Source organism: Mytilus californianus, unplaced genomic scaffold, assembly GCF_021869535.1.
Source record: "Mytilus californianus isolate M0D057914Y unplaced genomic scaffold, xbMytCali1.0.p SCAF_1, whole genome shotgun sequence".
Lineage (NCBI taxonomy): Eukaryota > Metazoa > Mollusca > Bivalvia > Mytilida > Mytilidae > Mytilus > Mytilus californianus.
Window position 1 is genome coordinate 12,716,270 of NW_026262581.1, and position 25,534 is coordinate 12,741,803.

Sequence of the window (25,534 nt, forward strand, 5' to 3'; positions counted from 1 at the left end):
TAACAAATATAGGGTTTAGAATGGGGTGTAAGTTAGTTATACACCTCGGGATACGGCGTGTCTGGATAAGAAACCACTCCGGCCTCCGGCCGACGGGGTTTCTTATCCAGACACACCTATCCCTCGGTGTATAACTATCACTTAAACCCCAAACAACATAGTGTTTGTGTGTAAATCACATTACATAAACTGCTTTATAAATGAATTAGGTATTGACAATTCACTTGGAAACGCAACTTATACCTCCACGACACTAACCAAACAGGAAATCCTTGATAATCATAGGTCTGTTCTATGTTCCTTTGGAATTTCAACCAAAGATGAAGAACTGGGTTTTCCATCACTTTATTGGATACCTAAACTATATAAGTGTCAACCAACGGTATATTGCTAGGTCTTCCAAGTGCTCCAGGAAACCTCTTTCTAAATTAATAATATCAATTTTATCAGTAATAAAAGCCGGGCTTCAAACTTATTGTGAAACTACCTATTCTAGAGCTGGCGTGAATCAGATGTGGAGACTGAAAATTCCAAAGATCTTTTAGAGTACATACAATCTAAGACTCTTTCATCTTGCATTAGTATTAAAACATTTGACTTTTCTACACGTTACACAAGTATTCCCCATTCCAAACTAAAAGATAAATTGAAAGAGTTGGTCCTGCTTTGTTTCATAAAAAAGAATGACCAATGTAGATACAAGTATCTTGTCTTAGGGAGGGATAAATCCTACTTTGTAAAAAATCACTCTGATTCAAACAAAAAAAATTTCTGAAACTGACATTATCAAGATGCTTGCTTTTTTGATTGACAACATATTTGTTACGTTTGGAGGATGTGTTTTTCAACACACAATTGATATTTCCATGGGAACCAACTGTGCCCCCCTTTTTACCGACGTGCTGCTTTATTCATATGAGGCTGACTTCATACAGGAACTTCTTAAGAAGAAAGAAAAGAAGTTAGCAGTATCCTTTAACTTTACTTTCCGCTATATAGATGATGTTCTCTCACTAAATAATTCAAAATTTGGTGACTATGTTGAACGCATCTATCCCATCGAACTTGAGATAAAGGATACAACAGATACAGTTAAGTCTGCATCATATCTTGACTTACATCTAGAAATTGACAATGAGGGTCGGTTGAAAACAAAACTTTATGACAAAAGAGATGATTTCAGCTTCCTAATTGTAATCTTTCCATTTCTATGTAGCAACATTGCAGCAGCGCTTGTATACGGAAAATATATCTCCCAGTTGATACGATATTCCAGGGCTTGTATTTCCTATCATGATTTCCTTGATAGAGGGATGCCAATCACAAGGAAGCTATTAAACCAAGAGTTCCAAGTGGTGAAGTTGAAATCATCCCTTCGTAAATTTTACGGACGACATCACGAGTTGGTTGACCGTTATGGAACATCTGTTTCACAGATGATAGCGGACATGTTCCAAATGTCGTAACTACAATCCTGTCCTTTCCCCCGAATGTGACCTACCGATTTAGACTTATTACCGGGTTTGTACTAACATGTTCAACACGACGGGTGCCACATATGGAGCAGGATCTTCTTACCCTTCCGGAGCACCTGCGATCACCCCAAGTTTTTGGTAGGGTTCGTGTTGCTCAGTCTTTAGTTTTCTATGTTGTGCTTTGTGTACTATTGTTTGTCTGTTTATCTTTTTCTTTTTTAGCCATGGCGTTGTCAGTTTATTTTGACTTGTGAGTTTGAATGTCCCTTTGGTATCTTTCGCCTCTCTTTTAAAAGAACTAAATGTTTCAGATACTTTGAGATTTGCTTACAATATAATTAAAATGCTGACAAAAAGAGGCTGAAGATAACAAGGTAACATTACAAATTTATAAGTCAAAAGAGGAACTGACAACGCCACGGCAAAACACAAAAGACTATGAAAAGACACAATACACTAAATATAAAAACTAAAGACTGAGCAACACAAACCCCATCAAAAACTGGGATGACCTCAGGTTTTCCGAAAGGGTAAGCAGATTTAGATGGCACCCGTCATTTTGCTCATTGTAAGTAAAATATGTTTTGATTTAATCGTAGATATTAAAGGTCTTTTCCTGGTTCAGTGTAGGATAATCCTTTATTTTTATTTTAATTTACAGAAGTTTTATAAGCATAAGTATTAATATTTTTTTATATGCGAATATGTTGAGTCAATCTTGAATGTTTTCATGTTACTCATAAATTAGTTGTTGAGCAGGGTCGTTATAGAAAGATGGACAAAGATCAGAGAATTTGTAAATTTTGTATTTTAAATTCAATTGAAGATGAAATTCTTTTTCTAATGGAATGTCCAGCATTCGAACAACAACAACAAGTATTGGTTGAATTCTACTTTAAAAATGTGTAATAATTTCAAAAATCTAAATACAGAAAACAGATTTATTTGGCTTCTTTCTTGTGAAAATGATGACATATGCAACACTGTGACATTAACTTGTTATAAATGTTGTACAACAAGAAAACAACTGCTACAGTTAAATCCATATTATCATAAGCATTATCGGTTTTTTTTTTTTTTTTTTTTTTTTTTTTTTTTTTTTTTTTTACTTATGTCTTTATGTAATCATTATATGTAACATGCCCTTCTTGGGCCGATAATTGGTTTAATAAAGTATTCGTATTTGTATTCGTATTTTGTTGCTACCATTGGATATTTGCTGAAATACTAAAATTCTTCTTATATACCACACACCTGTTAGTTCGTTCGTTTTTACTACGATAACTTATTGATTGAGGAATATTAAGTTGACAAACAATGTATTTACGTGGCAACCTTAAAAAAAACTAAGACAATCATACTAGATTCTCCAAGAGAAAATGACACTTTCCCTGGAAAAAATATAAAAGTATGAGAGCAGTATCTAAATAGATTGTTTTCGAAAAAAATATTCTCGTGCTCTAACTTGGTTATTTATGTATCATGGTCACTAGTTTGTCAAACTTTCCTTTATTTGAGGCACCATTAATTTACGCAGTGGGCTTTTTCCTCGGAGTGCTGGAGATTCAAATAAAAGAAATATCTAAACCCTATCGTATCAGTCTTTTAAAGACGAAACGCGCGTCTGATGTAATGAATTTTATCTGCAATGATTCTTTAAAAATATTAAAAAAACAATTACTCTAGAAACACAATGTACATGTATAGGTCACCATGTTGGAATCTGAACTATGCATTTTGTTTTATAGTGTAAAACTTTTACCGTATATGGTATATAGATAGGCACAGGTGAAGGTTTGTGCACATGTAAACCTTGTTTTACTGACCTCATTTTATGGTTTTACCCAATCAGGCTATGTGGACCCTGTCTTGTGCGTTGTTGTTTGTCTTTATTGTAACGTATACTGTAAACCAACTTATTTTCGCGGATACTTTATTACGCGTTTAGCCCTTTCTAGTCCACTTCGCGGAGATTTAATTTCGCGATTTTGTAATTTACTTGATGCAGTTAAACAAGGGAGGATCTAAGTTATACATATTCGCGACGATTTAAATTTACGTAACTTTTCTACTCGCGAAAGTCGCGAAAATAAATCGCTCGCGAAAATTAGTTGGTTTACAGTATTTCTCAGACGAATAGTGATTGGTGTTATTTGTAGAACTGTCCTATATTTCTTTTTGATTATTCCTGGTATCCTTTTAATGTATTGCTTAATTTTAATTGTCCAGTAGAAAATTTAACACATCTATGATGGATAATATTAACCTTTATATAAAAGAATGTAAATACACTTAAAAAGTCAACCACGGAGTAGACAATCGATGTTTATAGACTAATAAGATTGAAACGATAACGATAAGGTAGTGAAAAAAAGTAAACTAATACGTTTGATCCATATCATTTCCATTACCAGAAATATTCTTTTACTATACGTTGATTTCTCACGTCATTTAAACGTTTTATTGGCTTACTTGATTCCTGTATCTTTGAACTGATAAAGTAATTGTGACTGCTTGACATTTTTCAAACACTGGTCTTTATTCTTATGTACATAATCCAACCCTGCATAGTGAAATATATTAATTTTATCATTTGAAAACAGATATCGAAGCAGTCATAAGGAAGTTATCCCCATTAGAATATTCATCCCTTAGCTCAACGTACTGACGTAGATTCTATGCCCAACAAACGCACAAATTACGTCAAATAACGTCACCCAAAACCAAACACTTTGACGGAAAGTTAACAATTGAAATACATGTATTATCGTAACATTGTGTTTCAAAATCTGGTGTCTTTTCTAACACATCTCTATTTTGAATTCTATTATATTTGTATGCTGTGATTTCAATGAAAAGAATACACAACCTATTATTTGTTTCTATTGTCTTCTAGAGGCAACACTATTGAATACATGGAACAATTTGCCATCAGATGTAAAAGATAAGCAATCGTTAAAACTTCCTTTTTATTAGCAGTCTCGCAATACTTTGCTGAAACTTTTGCTATAATTAAATAATAATATGAATACGTATTTATTTGAATATGAGATAATGTACTTTGATCTCATATTGCCTAGAGAACCCTCACGAAGATTATATTTGCTTTTTGAGGTAATCCTCTTGAAATACAGATAATTCTTTTATTTTTCTTAAAAATTGAAAGATGCAAACTAGTACTTAAATATTTTTACTGTATAGACACATTGTTTTTATTCTACTAAACATGTTTATTTATTGTATTTTATCGAAACGATACACAATCCGGAATGCATATATAAGTTTTTGTCCACCCGAAGAGCTTTTCCTCGATCTACCTCTAATCAGAAACGCTCAACATAAAACCTTTGAGAGCCAAAGATATATAAATTCTCAAGGAGATACATACAGTAACAGACAGATATCAAACGAATAGCACAAACCAGTTAAGGTCAACATTGCCGACGGGAGTTGGAACGTCAGTTTCTATGTAATTTCTAAATATTTAAAAAAAAATAATCAATGTTATAAATCATGTCAGTGCCAAAGCACTGACTACTTACCTACTGGCACTCTCGTGGACTAACAGTCCATCAGCAGCGGCATTGACTCAGTGCTAGAAAATAAAAATAGCACAAGAAATTTGGTGCGTCCGAGACGCTTTCACCAGATTCACCATGAAAAAAAAATGAAAGCCAAGTAAAACAATGATTGAGGAGCTACATGACCAAAATTTACCTAACCAAAAAAGGGAGTAAAATCAGTCAGTCAGCGAGTCTTGTCACAGTAATTGTATTTCAGTCAGATTATTTCATGGATGTAAAAAAAGATGATTAAAAACCTGTTCGACGTGCTTGTTTCAATACTGTAGTTACTGTAGCTAATATATGATCTGTCATTCACCATACAAACAAGCAAACGTACACCATATGTACACCATTAGAATATATATTTGCATATAATTCGAATAAGTTCGTCAGTCCAAAGCATTTCTACTTAGCAGATGGTGACAATGAAAAAAGTAATGTCACAAAAATACCGAACTCCAAGGAAAGTTCAAAACGGAAAGTCCATTAACTAATGGCAAAATCAAAAGCTCAAACACATCAAACGAATGAAAAACAACTGTCATATTCCTGACTTGGTACAGGCATTTCCTTGTGTCGAAAATGGTGGACTAAACCTGGTTTTATAGCTAGATAAACCTCTCACTTGTATGACAGTCGCATAGAATTCAACCATGAAAACCATTGTTTGACATTCAATCCGAAGCGGTACAAACTCAGACGTAAGATATTGATTTCAATGAACAGGATTCTAGCTTCTTGCAAGTTATTTTTCATAAATGTATATTCTACCACAAAGCCCCGTTGAATACAATATTTACTATTATTCCACTGTAAGTAAATATTGATAGCGAAATCAACATTTGATTGGTTGAGACTATCCGATGTAACATTGAATAAAACTTCATATTCCCCTCTGAATGTCGGGACTTCCATCTGCGACGTTACGCGCGGTTAATGTACACAACATTTTAAAGATTTTTTTTTAAAATAACAATAGTTTTGTTATTTTCGTACTCAAAATTATTTTAAATCTAAATAAAAAAAAAAATAAAAAGAAGAAATAATTAACGTTTGATCGGTATTGTTTATCAAATTTGTTTATTTCCTATTTAGTTTTAAAAACAAACGGATTAGAAAAAATGTGTGTAAATTAATAATTTATGCTCAGGAAGTAAAACAAATTATAGGCAGTGGAATAAAGCATTCATTTCCGTTTGCTTAGGGAGATATGAAGATGTGTTTACTCTCGAAAACTCACATTTCCCTCGGCGATGCCCTCGAGAAATACGATTTTTCTTGGTTGAACAAATCGTTATATCTCCCTCACGCACGGAAAATAAATGTATAGTATCCACCAGAGATATTGAAATTTGAAAATTAAGCTATCAGAGTGGATAAATAGGGTTGTCTACGGAGCGGTACAATATGTTTCTCTAATGATTTAATGGAAAATGCTTGATGTAACGTTTTGAATGGATATGGCGGGATATTGCGCGAGACAAATTTAGTTAACGTGTTGTTTTATTAAAATTTATCAAACTGGTCAAACCGGTTAAAATGCGAACAGAATTAGATAAAATTATACACATAATTGTATTGTACTACTATTTGAAAAAGTTTCTTATATATTGTCAACTGTATTCACTCTTTAGTTGTATATATTGTTTTAGGCTATACCAAACAAAATTTTATTTTTTAGACAAACTCTCTTATTGTAACAAATTTAGATTCATCATCCGACTAAATCAATGACACTAATGAAGCAAAAATTGTTCAAAAAATGTTTTAACATCTGTAGAATCTGGTCTATGATCTTTATCCTTTGACCAGCATGATTTTAACAAATTTTGCCATTTTTCGTCTGGTTTGTGTTTCAGTGTTAATGAAGGCCGCAGTCCTTTATTTATCACTGCTTCATCAAGAGTAGTATATAGCTGTTGTTGTATATGATCTGCGACATCGAGTCCATACCACATCTCCCAGAGCAATATTCCTAGTGCATAAATATCTGCCTTTCTGTCATAAATTCCTGTCGGAACAAGTACTTCCGGTGCCATATAAACAGGGGAGCCAGTATTGGTTCCACTAATGTCCCTTTCCTTCTTCGTAAGTCCTACATCGCTTAGTTTGACTACATCCTGTCCGTTTTTATTCTTCACAATCTGCAATAAAAACAGAATTTCACATGATTATAAAATGTCAGTTGATTACATGCAATGTATTCATTGGGAAAAATCTACAATTTCATGTTCAACAAAAAAAGGGAAGGAGATACAAAAGATGCTATCGAACACCATCAATATAAAAAGAAATAAAACAAACAACATCTCTACCGAAAGAAAGATAAGTACAAAGACAAGCAACAGATAACTATAACACTACATAGGAAATTTAGATTAAGGTGGCTGGGGCGTCTTAATTAAAATTGATAGAATTTTTTAATAAATTGTCAAAATGAAGTTTTTATCATGCTTTTTTCAAAAATATAATAAAAAGTATGGATCACCGGACTTTTTTTCACGCTACAGGTTGTGCAAAATTGTCAGATTTTGTATAGATTATGCATGGAAAATCAAATTTGGTGTGATAAAAAGAAAACTACATGATAGAATTTTAAGATATAATGTGAGAAGATAGCTCTTTTAACATGCTTTCATATAAGAGAAAGAAAAAATGGGGTCACCGAACTTGTTTTCTTGCTACAGATTAAAATAGGTAAATTCATAACACTTTCTATTATAAAAATTACTTTATCTGAGTTATTTCCCCTTTTTTGGCAAAGTTGAAAAAAAATTAATCAAACACAAATAAGGTGTTTTTGAGAAATTACAGCCGTAATTAATATAAAACACTCAATTTTCTATATTTACACCAAAAGTCTAACACAAGAATTATATACTATTAAAATTTGCACATTTCATCAAAGATCTAGACCAATGTTATCTGCTACTTCAAAATCCAAGATGAAGGAAGACACCCGAGCCACCTTAAGCAACACAAACCCTATCAAAATATATGGGGTGAATTCCAATGTTTTAAGGTGATAATAGTTCCCGCTGAAATAGTGAAATTCGTCGTGTTTCTGCTGTTAAACTTTGTTGATAATACAGATGCGATTGTAAGGCGTCACGCGATAGCGCATTATGTTTTACAAATATAGGTTAAATAAAACATACTGCTAGACCTAATACAAAAGTTTGAAACGAAAAAAGTATTTCTTGACATTGGTCAGATGCAACACAGAAAACGTCGACGAAAAGCACTACCAACTCCTTTTAAAAATCTCGGGGTGAACAGTTCTTGCTCAACTTATGACATCCTATGCTACGAAAAATATTGGGAAGTGTATTCTACAAAGTTTGATACTATGTTTGCCCTAGGACTTTTATTAAGATTGACAATTGTGAAGACATTTTGTAGACAGAGGTTCATTCGTAAAAAACAGTTGACAAAGTTTTAATCGGACAATAATGATGGCAAAAATACAAATAAAGAATTTGAGTTTCAAGTAAATTAATTTGAAGTTGACGCCATTCTATTGTGTAATGTTAGTTGGGATGTCATAAAAAGTAAAATAACAAAAATACCAAGGAAAATTCAAAACGGAAAGTTCTTTATCAAATGGCAAAATCAAAAGCTCAAACACATCAAACGAAAGGAAAACAACTGTCATATTCCTGACTTGGTACAGGCATTTCCTTATGTAGAAAATGGTGGATTAAACCTGGTTTTACAGCTAGCTAAACATCCCACTTGTATGACAGTCGCATAAAATTCCATTATATTGACAACAATGTGTGAACAAAAAAAAAAATGTCTTACAAGATGAAATCAACATGTTATAAATTCCATGTGTCCGAAGCGCTTTTCTTAATTTACCTCTATCAGGAACGCTCAAAGCCGAATATTTGAAAGCCAAGGATGTATAAGAATCGAAACAGTTGAAGAGCTATATGACCAAAAAGGACCTAAAAATAGCCAAATCCATCTAAGGTCAACTTTGCCTGTTGGAGTTAAAACTTTACTTTCTTTATAATTTCAAAATGTATCAATGGACAACTTTAGAATGGTTTGTTTTTAATCATGTCATTAACAACGTCAACATATTTGTTCTAAAATTACCAAATAAACATCTTTGTATTGGACTCATTTAAAAAAAATAAAGGACAAAATTAAAATAAAAAGAGATACATTCTGCTGTTTTGCATTTAATGAGTCACAAAGAAAAAATATAAGACAAAGTTAAAAAATGACAATACTGATAATTGACAAGCCATCTTCTTTTGAACATCTGAGTATTACTATTCAATAGATTTGTGATACTTCGTTTATTTCAAAATTTAACTGCCCAAAAATGGGATTGATCATTTTTTCTCCTTTCAGTATACTGTAACATAATGTGGTGTAGAAATGACTATAACTTCAGTGTGCAAATTCATCCGGTACACTAGAGAATTGTACTTTTGAAAGCAAATTCATTTAACATCTTGTAAGATCAAACAAAAAAGTTCATAAACGACAGCTTTTAAAAAAGCGTTAATAGTTTGTCAAAGTAAGGCGACGGTAGTTTACCAATGTTCAAATTTCACAAATCGATTAAGAAGAGACAAATCAAGGAAACAAACACACTGAGGGAATCGCATACATTGAACTTGTAAAAGGTGTTTGCAAACTAAGTTTTATTTAAAGACATACTCAATTTATACACAGAAAACGTATTTTGCTGTCAAACCCTTTTTGGTGAAACTTTATTCATGAAGATCGTTTAAGAATCACAATATCGTAAGATTTGACATATACTTTTAGTTTACAATAAAAGTGACATTAACCGAAGGAATCCTACATCAAACTGATATAATTATGATGTGATCATGGAAGATAACACAAATCAAATGATAATAATTATCAATACCAAGAACATTACTTATTAGACTTAAGTCTTTTAAATTTCGTTAAGGTTTAAGAAGATTTGATATGGCCAAAATTATTTATATTTTTATTAGCTCACCAAAATATTTTCTAATTTCATATCACGATGAACCATTTTCTTTCTGTGTAGATATTCCAATCCTTCGCATATCTGAATGGCATATCTTGCAAGCTCCTCCATTTGTTCTACTTGTGCAGAATATATTTCAACTTTACCAGGATTGTCGTAGTCTGGGCTGAGGAACTTATTTTTCAAAGTATCATCACAGTATTCCATTATCATAATAAAGTGTACCATTCTTTTAGTTTCACCGCTCTGTTGTAATATGCAACCATAGTATTGTATGATATTTGGATGTTTTGTTTCCCTAAAATAAATATGTAAATCTTTAAAAGAAGGGTAGAAAATGTGCTCGGCTAAACATATTGGCATTTGTTAGTCTACACTTTTTAAAGAATCACAAAACACCGAAATTAATTTTATTTATGAAATGCACATTTTAAAACTTAATATCTCGTCAGTTTTGCTCATATAATAAGATATTAGGAATTCGAAAATATAAAACTAAAGTGATGTAAAATCAAATAGGTCGTCGAAATACTGAGCGTCGATAGAATAACACTACAATTTCACAAATTCAAGGTTTTTTTTCAGCTGAAAATTTCTCGATCATAGTAATATGAGGCAACAGTAGTTACTTATGTTCAAAACTCTTTTATCCATTTAGAATATACAAACTAAAAGGAAAACTTAAGGAATCGCAGGAACTCCAAACAGAGCGATACCGTCTCCGTCAATAGAATAAGCGTCTTCTGCTATTTATGCAGCACTATCCGAATTTCACAGTAAGGAATAAGACACAATTTTTAAATATCAGGTCATACGACTATTCTGGTGAATAAAATTGTACAGGATGAAAAGGTTTCTCTCAAATGGTTAACCTTTTACAAACAGAACTTTGTATTATTTGAATTGAAACAATATGTTTGAAGACTCATTTGGCAAATCAAAAAAAAAAAAAACAAAAACCATAAAAAAAAAGACAAGCCAGAACATATTAGAAAAAAATGTAATGAGAACAGAGACACAGTACAAAACTAGAAGTCGAATGTATTAAAAATAGCATAGCGAAAACGACAAAAAAATAAGTTTGAATCCCATGCAAAACCGGGACAGGCTGAGGTGTTTTAATTTGTACTTAACCAGAGGTGCCAGTCATATGGCTAATAACAAGTTGAAATCCTGTGACGAATTACATTTGGTAACAATTCATTATCGAGGAAAAGAAGAAACGATAGGGGCTTTGATAAATGGAAAACATTTCCACCACTGACATACACTTTCTGTTACTCTTAACCAAATCAGAATGGGGTTCGTAAAACTTTCAAAATTATCACTTGAGCTTTTTCGACAATAACCCTTGGTTTTTAAGCTTCATGTTTAGCTGCAAACGACCAACATAGAAATATGGAGAAAAATACAAGATCGAAAATATTAGCGTTGTATCATTTTGAGATAGGTAGGCACTGGTGGAATACTGCTACACAAAAACAAAAATTTCTCAATAAGAAAAGTGAAGCCACCTCTTTTGGAGTAAATCTAACTTCTTAATCGATTCTCGCTGGAGATGACCACCAACGCGAATCAAATACAGTAAACAATAAATTGCAAGTAAATGCAAAATCGAAATAAAAAAAATTAAAAAGGACACAATATGTATACTTTTAAGCAACACTGATAAGTAAATCTTTGACTATACAAATATTTTCTTGTCATGTTGCCGATCAAGAATACCTTAACGTTCTATCTTCCAATAAAATGTCCGATACGACCCTTTCTGACAGTGGATCTTTACAATACTTCAGTGCAACGATTTCAGTATGGCTGGATAGTTTAAGATGACCTTTGTAAACGTCTGCAAAACTTCCACTTCCTAAAAGATCTTTTCTGTTCCATTCAACGTCACTTAATCTGTAGTCCATATCCATGATATGATATACGAAAAACAAGTCCAATTCACCTTGAATAGTCTGACCTGAGGAAATAAACTGTGGATACATTGTATGCAAATTATCATCTGCTTTTCTTACACTGTGTGTCAGTTTTTCTAATAGCTGGCTATCTGCTTTTAGAAATTCAGGTATTTTCTTGGCAATCTCATCCACGCCTTTCACCAGTTTCCTAAGATAGTGCGAAATTTTATCTTGTAAATCGTTTCCATGAACAATTGACTCAATAAACAGATCTGTTGCTTCTGCCATTTTCCTTGTACTATTTTCTTTTTTGTAACTTTTAAATTTTTCTCTAAATTGTTTGTTGCTTGCTATTGCTGCACTCGCGACTGCTACAGCTCCGCCTAAGCCTTTTATGTCATCTATATCATCTCTTTTTGCTTTTCGCCATATGTTTTTGACAGGTGCTTGCTTCTTTATTGATTTGTAAAGGTCCTTTATCATTTTTTTATCGTGTTCTCCAAGAAGTGTACCTTTAAAAGAGAAAAATAATAAAACAGCAATACAAATGTCGTTTCTTTAAGTAATATGCTATGAAAATTAGTTTTTTTAAGTAAACTGTATTAACCTATCATGACTATTTGTGAAGTTATTTCCCATAAATATGTAGTCACAAAATGAATTAAACATTATTTTACTAAAAACAGTGAAATACACGGTAAATTATAGAATTTTAATTACTCAACCAATATTTACTTAAAGTGACATGTTGTTCACATCCTGATCCTTTTGCGGTCTCCATGGCAATCAAACCAAATTGCTTTATTTCTATAATGACCTCCATGAAATCTTCAGAATTAAAAGAAGTTGAAGTTACCCACATACGCAAATAACAGCAACCCAAAAACAATAAAAAAAAAAAGGAATATCCAATTTTTCTTGACACAAATACATGTGGGGCATTGCTTTGCTTATAGATTTATGTAATAGTTTTATTACTGTTTTCAAACATCTTGGTATTTATTTTAGAGATGTTGATAATATGTCGTCTTCAATTAATCCTCATTTTACAAATACTCGTTTATGACTCAGTTAAATAAAGACTGATAACCCAGATCATCAATCTTTTGAGATTGTGGTGATTTCATTGTTCTAATTTTCCAACTTTTTCTCTTTTCCTACCTGTCAGACAATCTTTTGTCAAACGAATTATGAATGGGTAGTCTAAATAATTATTCTCTGTTTGAAAATGTATAATAGAAAGCTTTGTTTTTCTTTAGAAAAAAAAAACTAGCAAAGATATGTCAGGTTTTTGCCAGAGATTGTACCTTCTATAGCTTCAATTTGGTCCTCTAGAAGGTCGCAATCTCGTTTAAATTTCTTTATCAATTTTTCTTTGAGTGAGTGGACAACTCGTTGTTCCTTTTCCCATTTATTAAGCTCTGCTGAAACTTTACTTGCTATTTTGTCAGCTGCTTCCTTAGCTAACTTCTTATAACCATCAGGACGTGGACAATCTTCCTGTTTCCAGGCAGTCAATGTGCTTTTCATGCTCGGTGAAGTTAAAACGTCACTTGTTGTTTTATGCAACTGAATTATCTCATACTGCAGTTCCTTTCTCAGATCGTCAATGGTTTGTCTTGATTTTTCCTCTAAAGCTTGCATATTTCGTTTGATTTCGCCCATCTGTTTAGTCATTTCTTGTTTGTCCACAGCGTCTATTGTCTTTGAAACTTTTAGGGTATAATTGGCTCTTTTAACTATTTGAGACAACCAACTAAAATCAAAAGTAAAATTGTAGAAATCAAATAAATAAGTCTTGCGTACAAAATTATAAATAAATTTATGTGCGGTATGCGTAGGAATTTCCTTATCTATTTTAGTCTCTTGTTTAAAAAGAGAATAAACTAGTTATGCAAATTAGTAGGGTATCTAATAGTGTTTTAAGTTTATAGAAGGCTTGGCGGTGACCACTCGACTTGCAGACAATTTGTCTGATGTCCGATTCAGAACTAGACCTTGACGAAAACAAATTTAAAGAGGCTCGTGACTAGTCAATTTCGGGTTTACGTTCTGTCGCAGAATCAACAAATAAGAAAAACTAATTCAGAACAAGACTAGTCACCAGAAGTTTCTAGTGCAGATTTGTTTTCAATGATGACAACTTATTTTAATAACAAACTTTCCGGCATAGACAAGATTTTTTTCTGCAAATACAGAGACATTAGTAAAGAGAGCTAAGAAAGCATATACCACCTTTAAAATTAAGAGGAATCAGGTACAATTTGAACTTAATTGGGATATTCGAGATAGTATTAATACTGCAATTAACTGCATTGAGAAGAATCACCCAAAAGGCAGTCCGGGTACTAGAAGATTCATTCACTCAGCTCAAGAAGAGACATACATTGATTAGAATTGCAGGTAGGTCCGTGGCCGGTTGGAGAATTGTTAATGAATTCCTTTCAGATGAAGTGACCAGCGACTCGGAAGATGAGAAAAAAATACTGTAAACCAACTAATTTTCGCGAGCGATTTATTTTCGCGGTTATAAATCGTCGCGAATAATTATGTAAAACTTGGATCTTTCCTTATCTAACTACATCAAGTAAATTAGAAAATCGCGAAATTTAATCGCCGCGAATAGGACTAGAAAGAGCTAAACGCGAGATAAGTTGGTTTACATTACGTGCAGCGGACAACAGGGCAGTCAAAAAGATCGAAGCAGAGAAAACAGATGAACGTAGCAGCAGAAAGCGTCCGACAGAAGCATCGTTCAGCAACTCAAATGGCACATAATGGTACAGGTGGTTCTGATGCTACATTTCGCTTTGAGCCCTTTCGACTACCAAATCAACGTCAAAACTTCAGACGTTTGCTACCACCATAGCATGCAAAAGTATTGGACAAGAGACTGCAGAAAGGGAAAGGCAAGGAAAGGAGCTAATAGAGGATCTTCTTGCTAAAGATCAGAACTGTGACATTTTGAAGGTACAAGATTTAGATATTTCTCGAACATATTATGAATATGATAATTGTAATTTTGATATTTATGTTAAAAGTCGTTTGAAAAAAAAAAACATTAATTTTTGGAAACAAATTAATGCTTCAGATTTCATTTTTGATGTTATTATAGACGGTTATAAAATTCTGTTGCTTCGTGAGCCTGAAGAAATATTTTTACGAAATAATAAATCGGCATTAGATAACAGTGATTTTTTTTCAACAGCTATTACAGATTTAATGAAAGGTGACTTGATACGTGAAGTATCGAGTAGACCGCATGTGGTTAATCCTTTGATCATCTCGACTGCGAAAAATAAACACAGGATTTAATCTTGTTTTCGACTACCTGTTTGTTCACGTGTCTTAAATTTAGAATTAACTAAGATTGGAAAGTAGTTAAACAGTATTTATTTTCTAATTGTTTCGGTTTTGTTTTTTGATATGAAATCAGGGTACCATCATCTTAGTATATTTTATGAGCATCAAAAATGCTTAAGTTTCTCCTGGAAATTCGGATGTGTAACAAAGTGTTTTTGTATTTTATGTACTTCCTTTTGATTTGAAATCTAGTGGATATATCTTTACTAAAGTTGTTCGACCTTTGGTTAAACATTGCCGAAAGAAAGGAATCAGAGCCGCCGTTTATTTAGATGACGGGTTTGGTTTAGCTGAGAAGGAAAACACATGTAATAAATAAAGTCAGATCTTATAGCATCGGTTTTTGTATTAAACAGAGATAAATGTCACTGGACACCAGCACAAAAATTAGAGTGGTTATACAATTAGGTTTTGTCTGGAATCTAGACATATGTGATCTCAATATACCAGAGAGAAGAAAGAATGATTTAATTGAAGCAATTATAGGCAACCGTACGGCCTTCAACAATGAAAAAAACCCATACCGTATGGTCGGCTATAAAAGGCCCCGACCTGAAAAATATGAAACAATTCAATTGAGAAAACTAACTGGCTTATTTATAACAAACCAATTTACGAAAAACAAATATGACAGACATGAACCAACGACAACTACTGAACTACAGGCCCCTGACTTTGGAATCCAAAACATTTAGAGAAACGGTTATTCGTCTCTAAAAATTTAGGTTTATAAAAATTACATGTTCTGCATTTTTGTACGTCGAAATAGTCACAGTGTCTGTTAGTATCAGAAAAAGTCTTGTCTTATTTATATACATATATAAAATATGAATCAGTCTAGAGCAGAAATGAATGGTAGAGTTGTACAAGAAAATTACAGCAAGTTTAGCACATAAATATGTTATGTTCGTTTGAACATCGTGAATTCAGAACATAAATAAATTCATATGCGGTATGCGTAGGAATTTCCTTATATATTCTAGTCACTTGTTTAACATGAGAATAAACTTGTTATGCAAATTAGTAGGGTATTTAATAGATTGAAAACGGATTTAAGTTTGTCGAAGGCTGGGCGGTGACCACTCGACTTGCAGACAATTTTTTTTATATTGTTAAATAAATATAGACATGTGCAGTAAATGTAAATGAATGTGTATTTTTAGTATACTGATTTGTAATGTTTATTTTATAGATTTGACACGGTGAAGTGTTTTAGCAGCGGTGTTTAGGACATTATTGTTTGATGAAAATACATTCATAGAGAGTTGATTATGTTGATTATGTTGAATAAATCGAAATAGTCACCGTGCCTGTTAGTATCAGAAATAGTCTTGTCTTATTTATATATATATATATATAAAATAGGAGTCAGTCTAGAGCAGAAATGAGGGGTAGAGTTGTACAAGAAAATTACAGGAAGTTAAGCACAAAAATATGTTATGCTCGTTTGAACATTATGAATTAAGAACATAAGCCTGGTATCTTTGATGAGTTTTTTTTAAATAATGCTCACAAACTTGTTTAACTTTTTATATGCCTGTCCAAAGCCTTTGACCTGTAATCCAGTGGTTGTTGGCACACTTTAATTGTTTAATTATAGCGTACATTTGGCCGTTGGTTTATTTCTTTTTAGCAGGTGTGCTTATTACTATAAAACTATACAACTCAATATTGCAATAAGGTCGACCAACACACAATTACGTGTGGCAAAATTCTGGTTAAACCTTAGATAAACTCAATTGATCATTTAGTCAACTCTTTGATAGTTAAGATTCCACCTTGAAACTACTCTTCCACATAACCAGCTAGATATATTTTAGATTGGGCAGTTTGTTCTTGCTCTATCATATATACCCTTACGCCAATGAAGAGTCTTGTGTAGACGAAAAGGGCGTCTGGCGTAACCAATTGTAAATGTGTATTTTTACCAAAAAAACCTTTTTGCCTTTATCTACAAATGCATTTTGGAAATTAAATTCATCCATCCTTAAAGTAACATTTACGGTACCAATTCTACAGCACCAGATGCGCATTGCGACATTAAAGTCTCTTCGGTGATGCTCGATGCCAAACTATTTTTAAGATCCAAAAACGTATATAACTATTAAAGAGCTGATACAACCAAAAAAAGACCGAAAGTTAGTCAAAATCCGGACAAGGAATCAGAGATGTACATGCGAGAAATACATTAATTCATTTTAACTAATTTCCTTAATTTAAAAATTTTAATATATTAATAAAATAATGTCCTAAATTTAAAACAGCAAATCAACATAAAATAATTCCTGTATTTTTATTCCAGTACCGAAGTTGTAGCAACTAGTCTGATAATGCCCTCCGGAACTAACAGTTCACAGCAGAGATAAATGTCAGTTGAGTATTAACCCTTTATAGACACAACATTTATGGTACTAATTGTACTGCGCCAGATGGGAATCATATTAGCAAAATTGGATGTCATAATTTTTCATACCTTTTTTTTAGATGCAAAGATATAAATTGTGTATGACCTATACTAGTATATAATCTGAAAATATTCATCCACACTCAACCTGATGTATTCCGTTTAATTGATAATTATTGATAACTAACAAAACCGTATCCCTTCTCTTTTGCCCAGTAATATTTTAAACTTGCAGAAAGTGTATAAATCGATGTGTAAAAATAATAATGTCTTAAAATGTCATATTTCAGGAAAAACTGTCAGAACAAGCAATACAAAAAAAAAACATGCAATATGTGATATGGTAAATAAAAAAGGGGTTACTAAAAAGATTATTTTTATGATTGCATGACAAAGTACGTTGTTTGAAGACATTTATGCATCTGGATTTCATTAAAACCAGGAGTATCTATCATAAAAAGTCCTTGTCGACTTTGTTTACCAAAACTAAATAACTTTTTAATTTTCATAATAGTTGCATGTTTTTAATTCTGATTTTTATCCCTCCTATTACAAAGGAACTTGTACTAATTAGAAAATTATGTCGTTAAAATAATATCATAGTATAATATATGCATTACCAATAATGTGAATTGAGTTGTTGGCGTAAACTTGCAGGGAACAAATTCTGTAATCCTTTTGAAATAAAATCTTTATGAACGGAATCAATGGCTCCGTATTCCATGGCCCGTTTTGCCTGTATGGAAGAAAAGTAATTGTAATACCATCTAGAAAAGACATTAATATAATTTTCAATGCAGAATATTTGAAAGGAAAACCTAGTTTGCTTTTTACAGTACCTATAAATTAATTAGAAAATAAAAAATATAGGATTGCTTAGCATACTGCTATTGATTTAGTCAATCTGTCCCTTTTATAGAATTATTGAAACTATCGTCAAAGAAGATTTTAAAAATCGCTCTCATTCAATATTATCGAGCTACAGAATTAATACTAGCAATTCTTTCAAAAAAACATTTGCACACAGTAATGATTGTTGTACATGAGTACTGAAATACTTATGTATAATCATCAAGCTCAATACTAATTATGAAATTATTTCAAAGCATCTCTTAGGAGAAACTGTATGTTCAGTGAAGGTCAAATATATCAAGTCTGACACGATTATATCGTGACAGTGACATCACAGATGAGAGTGACAAGAGTAAAGCACCCTACTCATTTTAAAATACATATGATATCATTTTTAAATTGCATATTTAGAGACAACAAAACAAAAATTGGCTCATTGTTTAATCTTTTTCCTAGTTTTTCCCCTCCCAACTCATTTATAAATATAGAGCGTAGAACGAAATGTGTTTCATCAACCAAATGTACCTATATAGGAATGTTTAATATATACCTCTGTAGTTGAAAAGTAGAATATTTGTTCCACTCGAAGTCCCTGAAAAATTTGTTCTAGTCGGTACACAATTCCTCGTCTTATTTCTTCTCGGTCCTTAATTGGTACAACATCCCATTTATTACATACAAACAAAGTTGAAGATGGGCTAAATTCTTCGTCTAAAGTATTTACTACATTTCGCAGAAAATCTTTCAGCTAAAATACACAAAATACATTTTTGTCTAAACACAGTTCAAGTAAGTGTATATAACATATTTTTTTTCTTTTTTCATTAAGGCATCCACAAGGTTTGATTTTACATTTTTTTTAAATTAACTGTTTACAAAACTTTGATTTTTCGAAATACTAAGAATTTTTTCACCCAGGCAAACGTTACCTAAGCTGTATTTAGCAAAACCTTTCGAAATATTAGGAGGTTTAGCTAGCTATAAAGCCAGGTAACAGCCAGGTTTAATCCACCATTTTCTACATAAGGAAATGTCTGTGCCAAGTCAGGAATATGACAGTTGTTATCCATTCGTTTGATGTGTTTGAGCTTTTGTTTTTGCCATTTGATAATTGACTTTCCGTTTTGAATTTTCCTTGGAGTTTTGTATTTTTGTTATTTTACTTTTTAGGTCCTCAATTTCATACTTTATTTGGCTTTTCAACTTTTTTTAATCGAGCGTCATTGATGAGTCATTTGTAGACGAAACGAAACACGCGTCTGGCGTACACAATTATAAGCCTTGTATCTTTGGTGAGTTTTCTTACCCGTCCTTTCTGAACGCCGCCTGCATTAGAAGTATTAACGACATAAATGAAACCACATGACTTTGACAGGTACTTTTGAAGAGATTTATGCATCTGGATTTCACCAAAACCAGGTGTATCTATTATAACAAGACCTTCCTGAAAGAAAAAATTCTACCCAATTATACACAAATTAATTACTTTTTGCCAGAATGATTTCACATTAAATTACAATCAGTAGCGTCCTTCTGGAAAACGTGCCGAACAATGAAAATCTACCGCTGTGTTTGCAAGAGGGATAATCTTTTGTGACTATAGTTTCAACTATCATGTCATGTTTTGTTTTTCCTATATAATTCAAGCAGGTTTTTTTGCGTCTTTTATTATATATTATTTACTACTTGGAATCTTCACTATATTTTTGGCGATTATTTGTCATTTTCTTTATTCTGTTGTTGTCCTTCTTAACAACACAATACCGATATTTCATGTGTGTGCTGTCATTCAGATTTAATGTGGATAGTCATGTATGACAATCGTTCGGCATCAGGAAGGATGGATACATTTTTTGAAGGTAGATGGTTACAGTTTAAAAACAAAGAGATGTGGTATGAATGCCAAAGAGACAACTATCAATAAAGGCAACAGTAGTATACCGCTGTTCAAAAGTCATAATCGATTGAGAGAAAACAAATCCGGGTTACAAACTAAACCCGAGGGAAACACATCAACTGTAAGAGGAAAACAACGGAACAACAGAAACACTGAAGTGCAACAAAAACAAACACCAACATACATAGAAACGAGCTATTTTAAAACAACTGCTATATTCCTGACTTGGTACAGGACATTTTAAGAAAAAAAATGGTAAGTTGAACCTGGTTTTATGGCTAGCCAAACCTCCCGCTTATATGGCAATGTTAAAAAATATCGCTAATATGACAACACTACGTGACAGAAATACAGCACAAACAAACGCAAGAACACTCAGCACAGATAAACGCACAAATAAATAATATAATAGCCGGTACAACATGTAAACCGCAGAATAACAACGAACATCTTCTATTAACGACAGAACAGGACATCACAAACAGTGACGTATTTTTGTAACGAATATATAATCTTGAAATTCATACAATTACAGACTAAAATAACGAGAATGTTAACTATGGACACTGTACGACAATGATCAAAACCCATATCCATTATTAAGGTCCAACATGACAAAATGTGAAGCAATTGTGTCTAGTTCTTTTCAATATTCTTAGGAACATCCATGAGTGAGGATGTAAGGACCGTCTCCTTTACGTAGCAAATTTTATGTAAGTAAATCATATATAAACAATACCGACTAAAATGGGAAATCTTCGATGCCCTCTTCCACTGTTTTTGAGAAATTTGGATCCGCTACTGAATACTTTTGAGAGTCTTTGTCCGGACAATTTTCTAATTTGGCCGCCCTCAGGACACTACTAATTGATATTTATGGACAAAATTAAAACTACTGCAACATCACTTACCGAGATTTGATGCACTACCATTGATATTTACGGATTAGTTTTATGAAGAAACTATTGGTTTTCAACTTGTTTAAAATTTCAATGTCTAATCCCTTTCGGGATTCTGAGTCCGTAGCGATTTTCTGATTTGGCCGCCCTCAAAATCCCTTATCAAGCCCTTTTAGGTCTATTCGTAAAAAACTACCCCACCTCGAACCGTTGTCAGTTTAAAGTGTCCTTCATTCATGCACCTGCGAAGGTTACTCCATAAAGAACTGTACATAACTATACAAACGAGTTATGTTTATCAAAATAAACATTTCATCTTAATTATAAAAAGACCATTTGTAATTTACTTAAATAAAGTGAATGACCGTGTCAAACATGATCATCTTACAACATTTCGTTTTAAATTTTATTAATTTTTATTCCTGAAATAGGGTCACATTCAGTAACGTTTATTGATTATAGGTTGGCTACTTTCTGCTGGCTGTTATATACAATGCAATCACCATTTTTACACGTTTATTATCATTTTGGTTTTCTTTTGGAAATTGACTCATTTAGATGTTGAGAACGTAACCTCATAAAAATATTTCTAATGTTGTTCGTAGCATACTTTTCTATACAGTTTCTCCATTTACATAAAGCATGTAAAACAAATCATTTCCCACAAACATGAAATCTTATTACCACATCGTATTATTATTCCAACTGTTCCTCTCTAATAGTATAACATACCTCAATAACATCAGTTGGCCAATATATTTCAATTCTATCGTATGGATTGTCACCATTATTGTCTTCAATAGTAATGTTTTTCTTTAATTTTTCTTGTCCATCCATTGTACTCAAATCTATTTTCACTTCCTTTCCGCCTTTAGCTTCAAAGCAAATTGCTTTCTTACGACCATCTTTGCTCTTTCGAATTTCGCAAACAGTCTGTGTACATTTAATTCCACTTGTAGGAAGAATGTCTGCTTCAAGCAATAAGTTTATAAGACTGCTTTTTCCTGATGTTGCTTCACCTAAAAATGATGTCTCAGAATTAACGGAATTTAGCAAGGAAGCAGGAACCCTTGCCTTTCCTACCGTTAGAACGCCACATACGGGTTGGGTTGTTCACTATGTGTGACACGGAGGGCAGCTTCGAAGCGCAGAAAAAAAAATGATCGAAATAAATTATCACATGGTAATGAGGCATTTACTACAAAAAAGATATTGTTGTCAGTAAGTTTGTCTTTTTCTCTTTTCTACAAAAAAATTGTCAAAGTATGTTTAAGACTAGCTGACAATAGGTCTCTAGATACTATGACACGAACTAATTCCGTTGTTTCTAATCTCACCAATGATACTACGTAGACCTAAGGTGTACAGTAAAAATAAGAAAGGCCACAATTGCAAATGAGGCAATTATCAACTAAGAGAACAAAGTACTACTAGGATGTAAACAACTACGTATACAGGTCAACAACGAAAACAAATCGGTTGTTATAAGCTAAGCTATTAAGGTAGATAGGGTGTCTTCCTCCATATTGGATTGTGAAATACCAGAAAACAATCGGTCTAGATCTATAATAAAAGGTGCAAATTTTGAGAGTAGTAGGTAATTCATGTGTAAGAATTTTCATTTCAATATAGAAAATGACATATTTTATCATATTTATGGTTGTATTTTACTAAAAAACAGAATACTTTTGTTTGATTCTATATTTTCCAACTTTGTCACATAAGGGGAGGCAACTCAAATGTAAGGGCAGATAATTCACATTAAGTTACTTTTACAATAGAATGTGTTAAGAATTTATCTATTTTATTATGTAGCAAGAAAACGGGTCCGGTGACCCCATTTTTTCTTTTTCTTATCTGAAAGCATACTATTAGAGCTATCTTCTCATATTTTATCTCAAAATTCTATGGTGTAGTTTTCATTTTATGGTAGAAAATTGGGTTTTCCATGCATAATCTATACAAAATCTGTCAATTTTGCACAACCTGTAGCGTAAAAATAAGGCCGGTGACTCATTCTTTTTATTATTTTTTTTTAAAAAGCATGATATAAACTACATTTTGGCAAATTATTAAAAAATTCTATGGATTATAATCTACCTTAATAAAAAGAAAAACAATTATTGCAAACGCTAACGACCAACATGCGCTGGACTACATTCTTGGGACAGGCGCATAAAGAATGTGCCTGGTTTGAGCAGTCTGAGTCCAGAGTTGGAGCAGGTGGTAAATATTGTCACCCAACGCATCGTTCCTGAATTGAAGGACCAAATAGCTAAAGCAATTGAGGCTATCCAGAGGACACCTACGCCCTGCTCAATCCCATGAAAAGTTGTTGGGAATATAAAACCTACACAAAACTCTCAGAATGAGAAAAGAAAGCCTTGTGAAACATTTCGGAGTGACTTTCGGAGGGAAAAGAGCTTTAAAAACAATGGATATAGATTTAACTCCAAGTCAGCATCGTCAGTCCCCGGAAGCATATAGGCTAATGGATTTAGGGAAGACACCAATTAAAGTTGAGAGATTAAGACATAGTTTAAAAAGTTAACCGAATAAAATTGATGCACATATATTGTTAGATGGATTTACAAATGGATTTAAAGTAAACTACATGGGTCCGCTTCAATCTTTTAATTGTTCAAACTTGATTTCTGAATTAGAAGAAAAAAAAATTAAAGAGATTCAGGCTGGGCAAATAGCGGGTCCCTTCAAAAACAAACCTTTTTCTAATCTCCGCTTATCACCGATAGTGCTTGTAGCTAAAAAGCCTCCCCAGGCTCTGAAACTCACGGCTGGCGTATGATTCAACATTTGAGTTATCTATTTGGAAGTAGTATTAATAGCTTTATTGACCCCCAACTAGCAACTGTGCAATACATATCCTTGGATAAAGTTCTTGGTACTATTAGTAAACTAGGAAAGGGGGCAGAACTGGCACGAAAGGATATAGTCCCGGCATTTAGATTATTAATATTGCACCCTGATGAATTTGTTTTATTTGGTTTTCGCTTCCAAGACCACTTTTATTTCCAGAAAGCGCTCCCGATGGGTTGTTCGGCGGCGTGCGCCCTGTTCGAAAAATGTGCATGCTTTTTGGAGTGGTTGGTCCGGTTCCAATCGTGCAAAGCATAGATAGAGTATTATTTCCTACTTGCTGGAGAAGCTAGGTCTGGGGAATGCTTGCATCTCATGAACAATTTTAGGCTTATTTGCAGTGGTATTTGAGTTCCCTTAGCGGAGGATAAAACTTTAGGTCCTTAGTGTATTATGACTTTTCTGGGTTTAGAAATAGATACTTTGGAGATGGTTATTCGAATATCACAAGACAAATTAACAGTAGTTAAGGAAAATTGGAATTGATTATAAAGAAGAGAAAAATCACTCTAAAAGATCTTCAATCTCTAGAAGGCTCTCTGAATTTTTGTGCCAAAGCAATTCCGTCAGTTCAAGCATTCAACAGGAGGTTTTGTGATGCGATGTGTGGGATACAAAGGTTAAATCATTTTATCAGGGTGACACTAGGTATGAAAAAGGATATAAAAACTTGGCTTACATTTCTCAAGAATTTCAATGGTACTTTGGCTTTTGATGAGAGTGAACGGCTTTCAACTTGTGAAATACATTTGTTTGCAGACAGCGCTGGTAACCCAGATTTAGGTTTTGGGATTTACTTTTCAGGTCGATGGGCTTATTTTCAAAGGCCTTCTAGTTGGGAAAACCATGATTTGGCTGACATAACTCTCTTAGAGTTGGTGCCTATTGTGCTCTCAATCTTATGGTTTAAAGAGGATTTGCATAACAAACGAATACTTTTTCATACAGATAATAAGGCGCTTGTGAGTATTTTGAACATGAAATCCTCAAAATCGAGACGAGTGATTGAGTTGGTTCGGCCTTTTGTATCACACACAATGCGATATAATATGCAATTTAAAGCAGTACATATAGAAGGTTCGAACTTCATTCCTGATGCTATTTCACAAAAACAGTGGCACAGATTCCGCATGGTATCACCAGAAGCAGAGACAGAAGCAACACCAATTCCAGAAACTTTTCTGCAGCTGATTTCCGATCTGAAATTGATCGTCCAGTAGATGCTTTACTAGCTTCGAACACGAAGGATACATATAGAACGGGGTTGCGAAGTTTCGAGATATTCCGTAAAGATTTTGATTTAGAGTGCGTTTGGC

General features: G+C 33.0%; 1 protein-coding gene across 1 annotated transcript in view; it reads right to left on the reverse strand.

The window, feature by feature from the left end:
• Positions 1-6,526: 6,526 nt before the first annotated feature.
• Positions 6,527-25,534, reverse strand: part of LOC127704566 (uncharacterized) — a 28,533-nt gene continuing 9,525 nt past the window's right edge. The window contains exons 3-10 of the mRNA XM_052208711.1: positions 22,074-22,360; positions 19,852-19,989; positions 19,096-19,293; positions 18,314-18,429; positions 13,234-13,682; positions 11,748-12,438; positions 10,032-10,320; positions 6,527-7,185 (exon numbers count right to left, since the gene is read on the reverse strand). Of these exons, the coding sequence (XP_052064671.1) occupies positions 6,778-7,185; positions 10,032-10,320; positions 11,748-12,438; positions 13,234-13,682; positions 18,314-18,429; positions 19,096-19,293; positions 19,852-19,989; positions 22,074-22,360 (2,576 nt within the window). The 3' untranslated portion in view covers positions 6,527-6,777. The remainder of the gene's footprint in view (positions 7,186-10,031; positions 10,321-11,747; positions 12,439-13,233; positions 13,683-18,313; positions 18,430-19,095; positions 19,294-19,851; positions 19,990-22,073; positions 22,361-25,534) is intronic.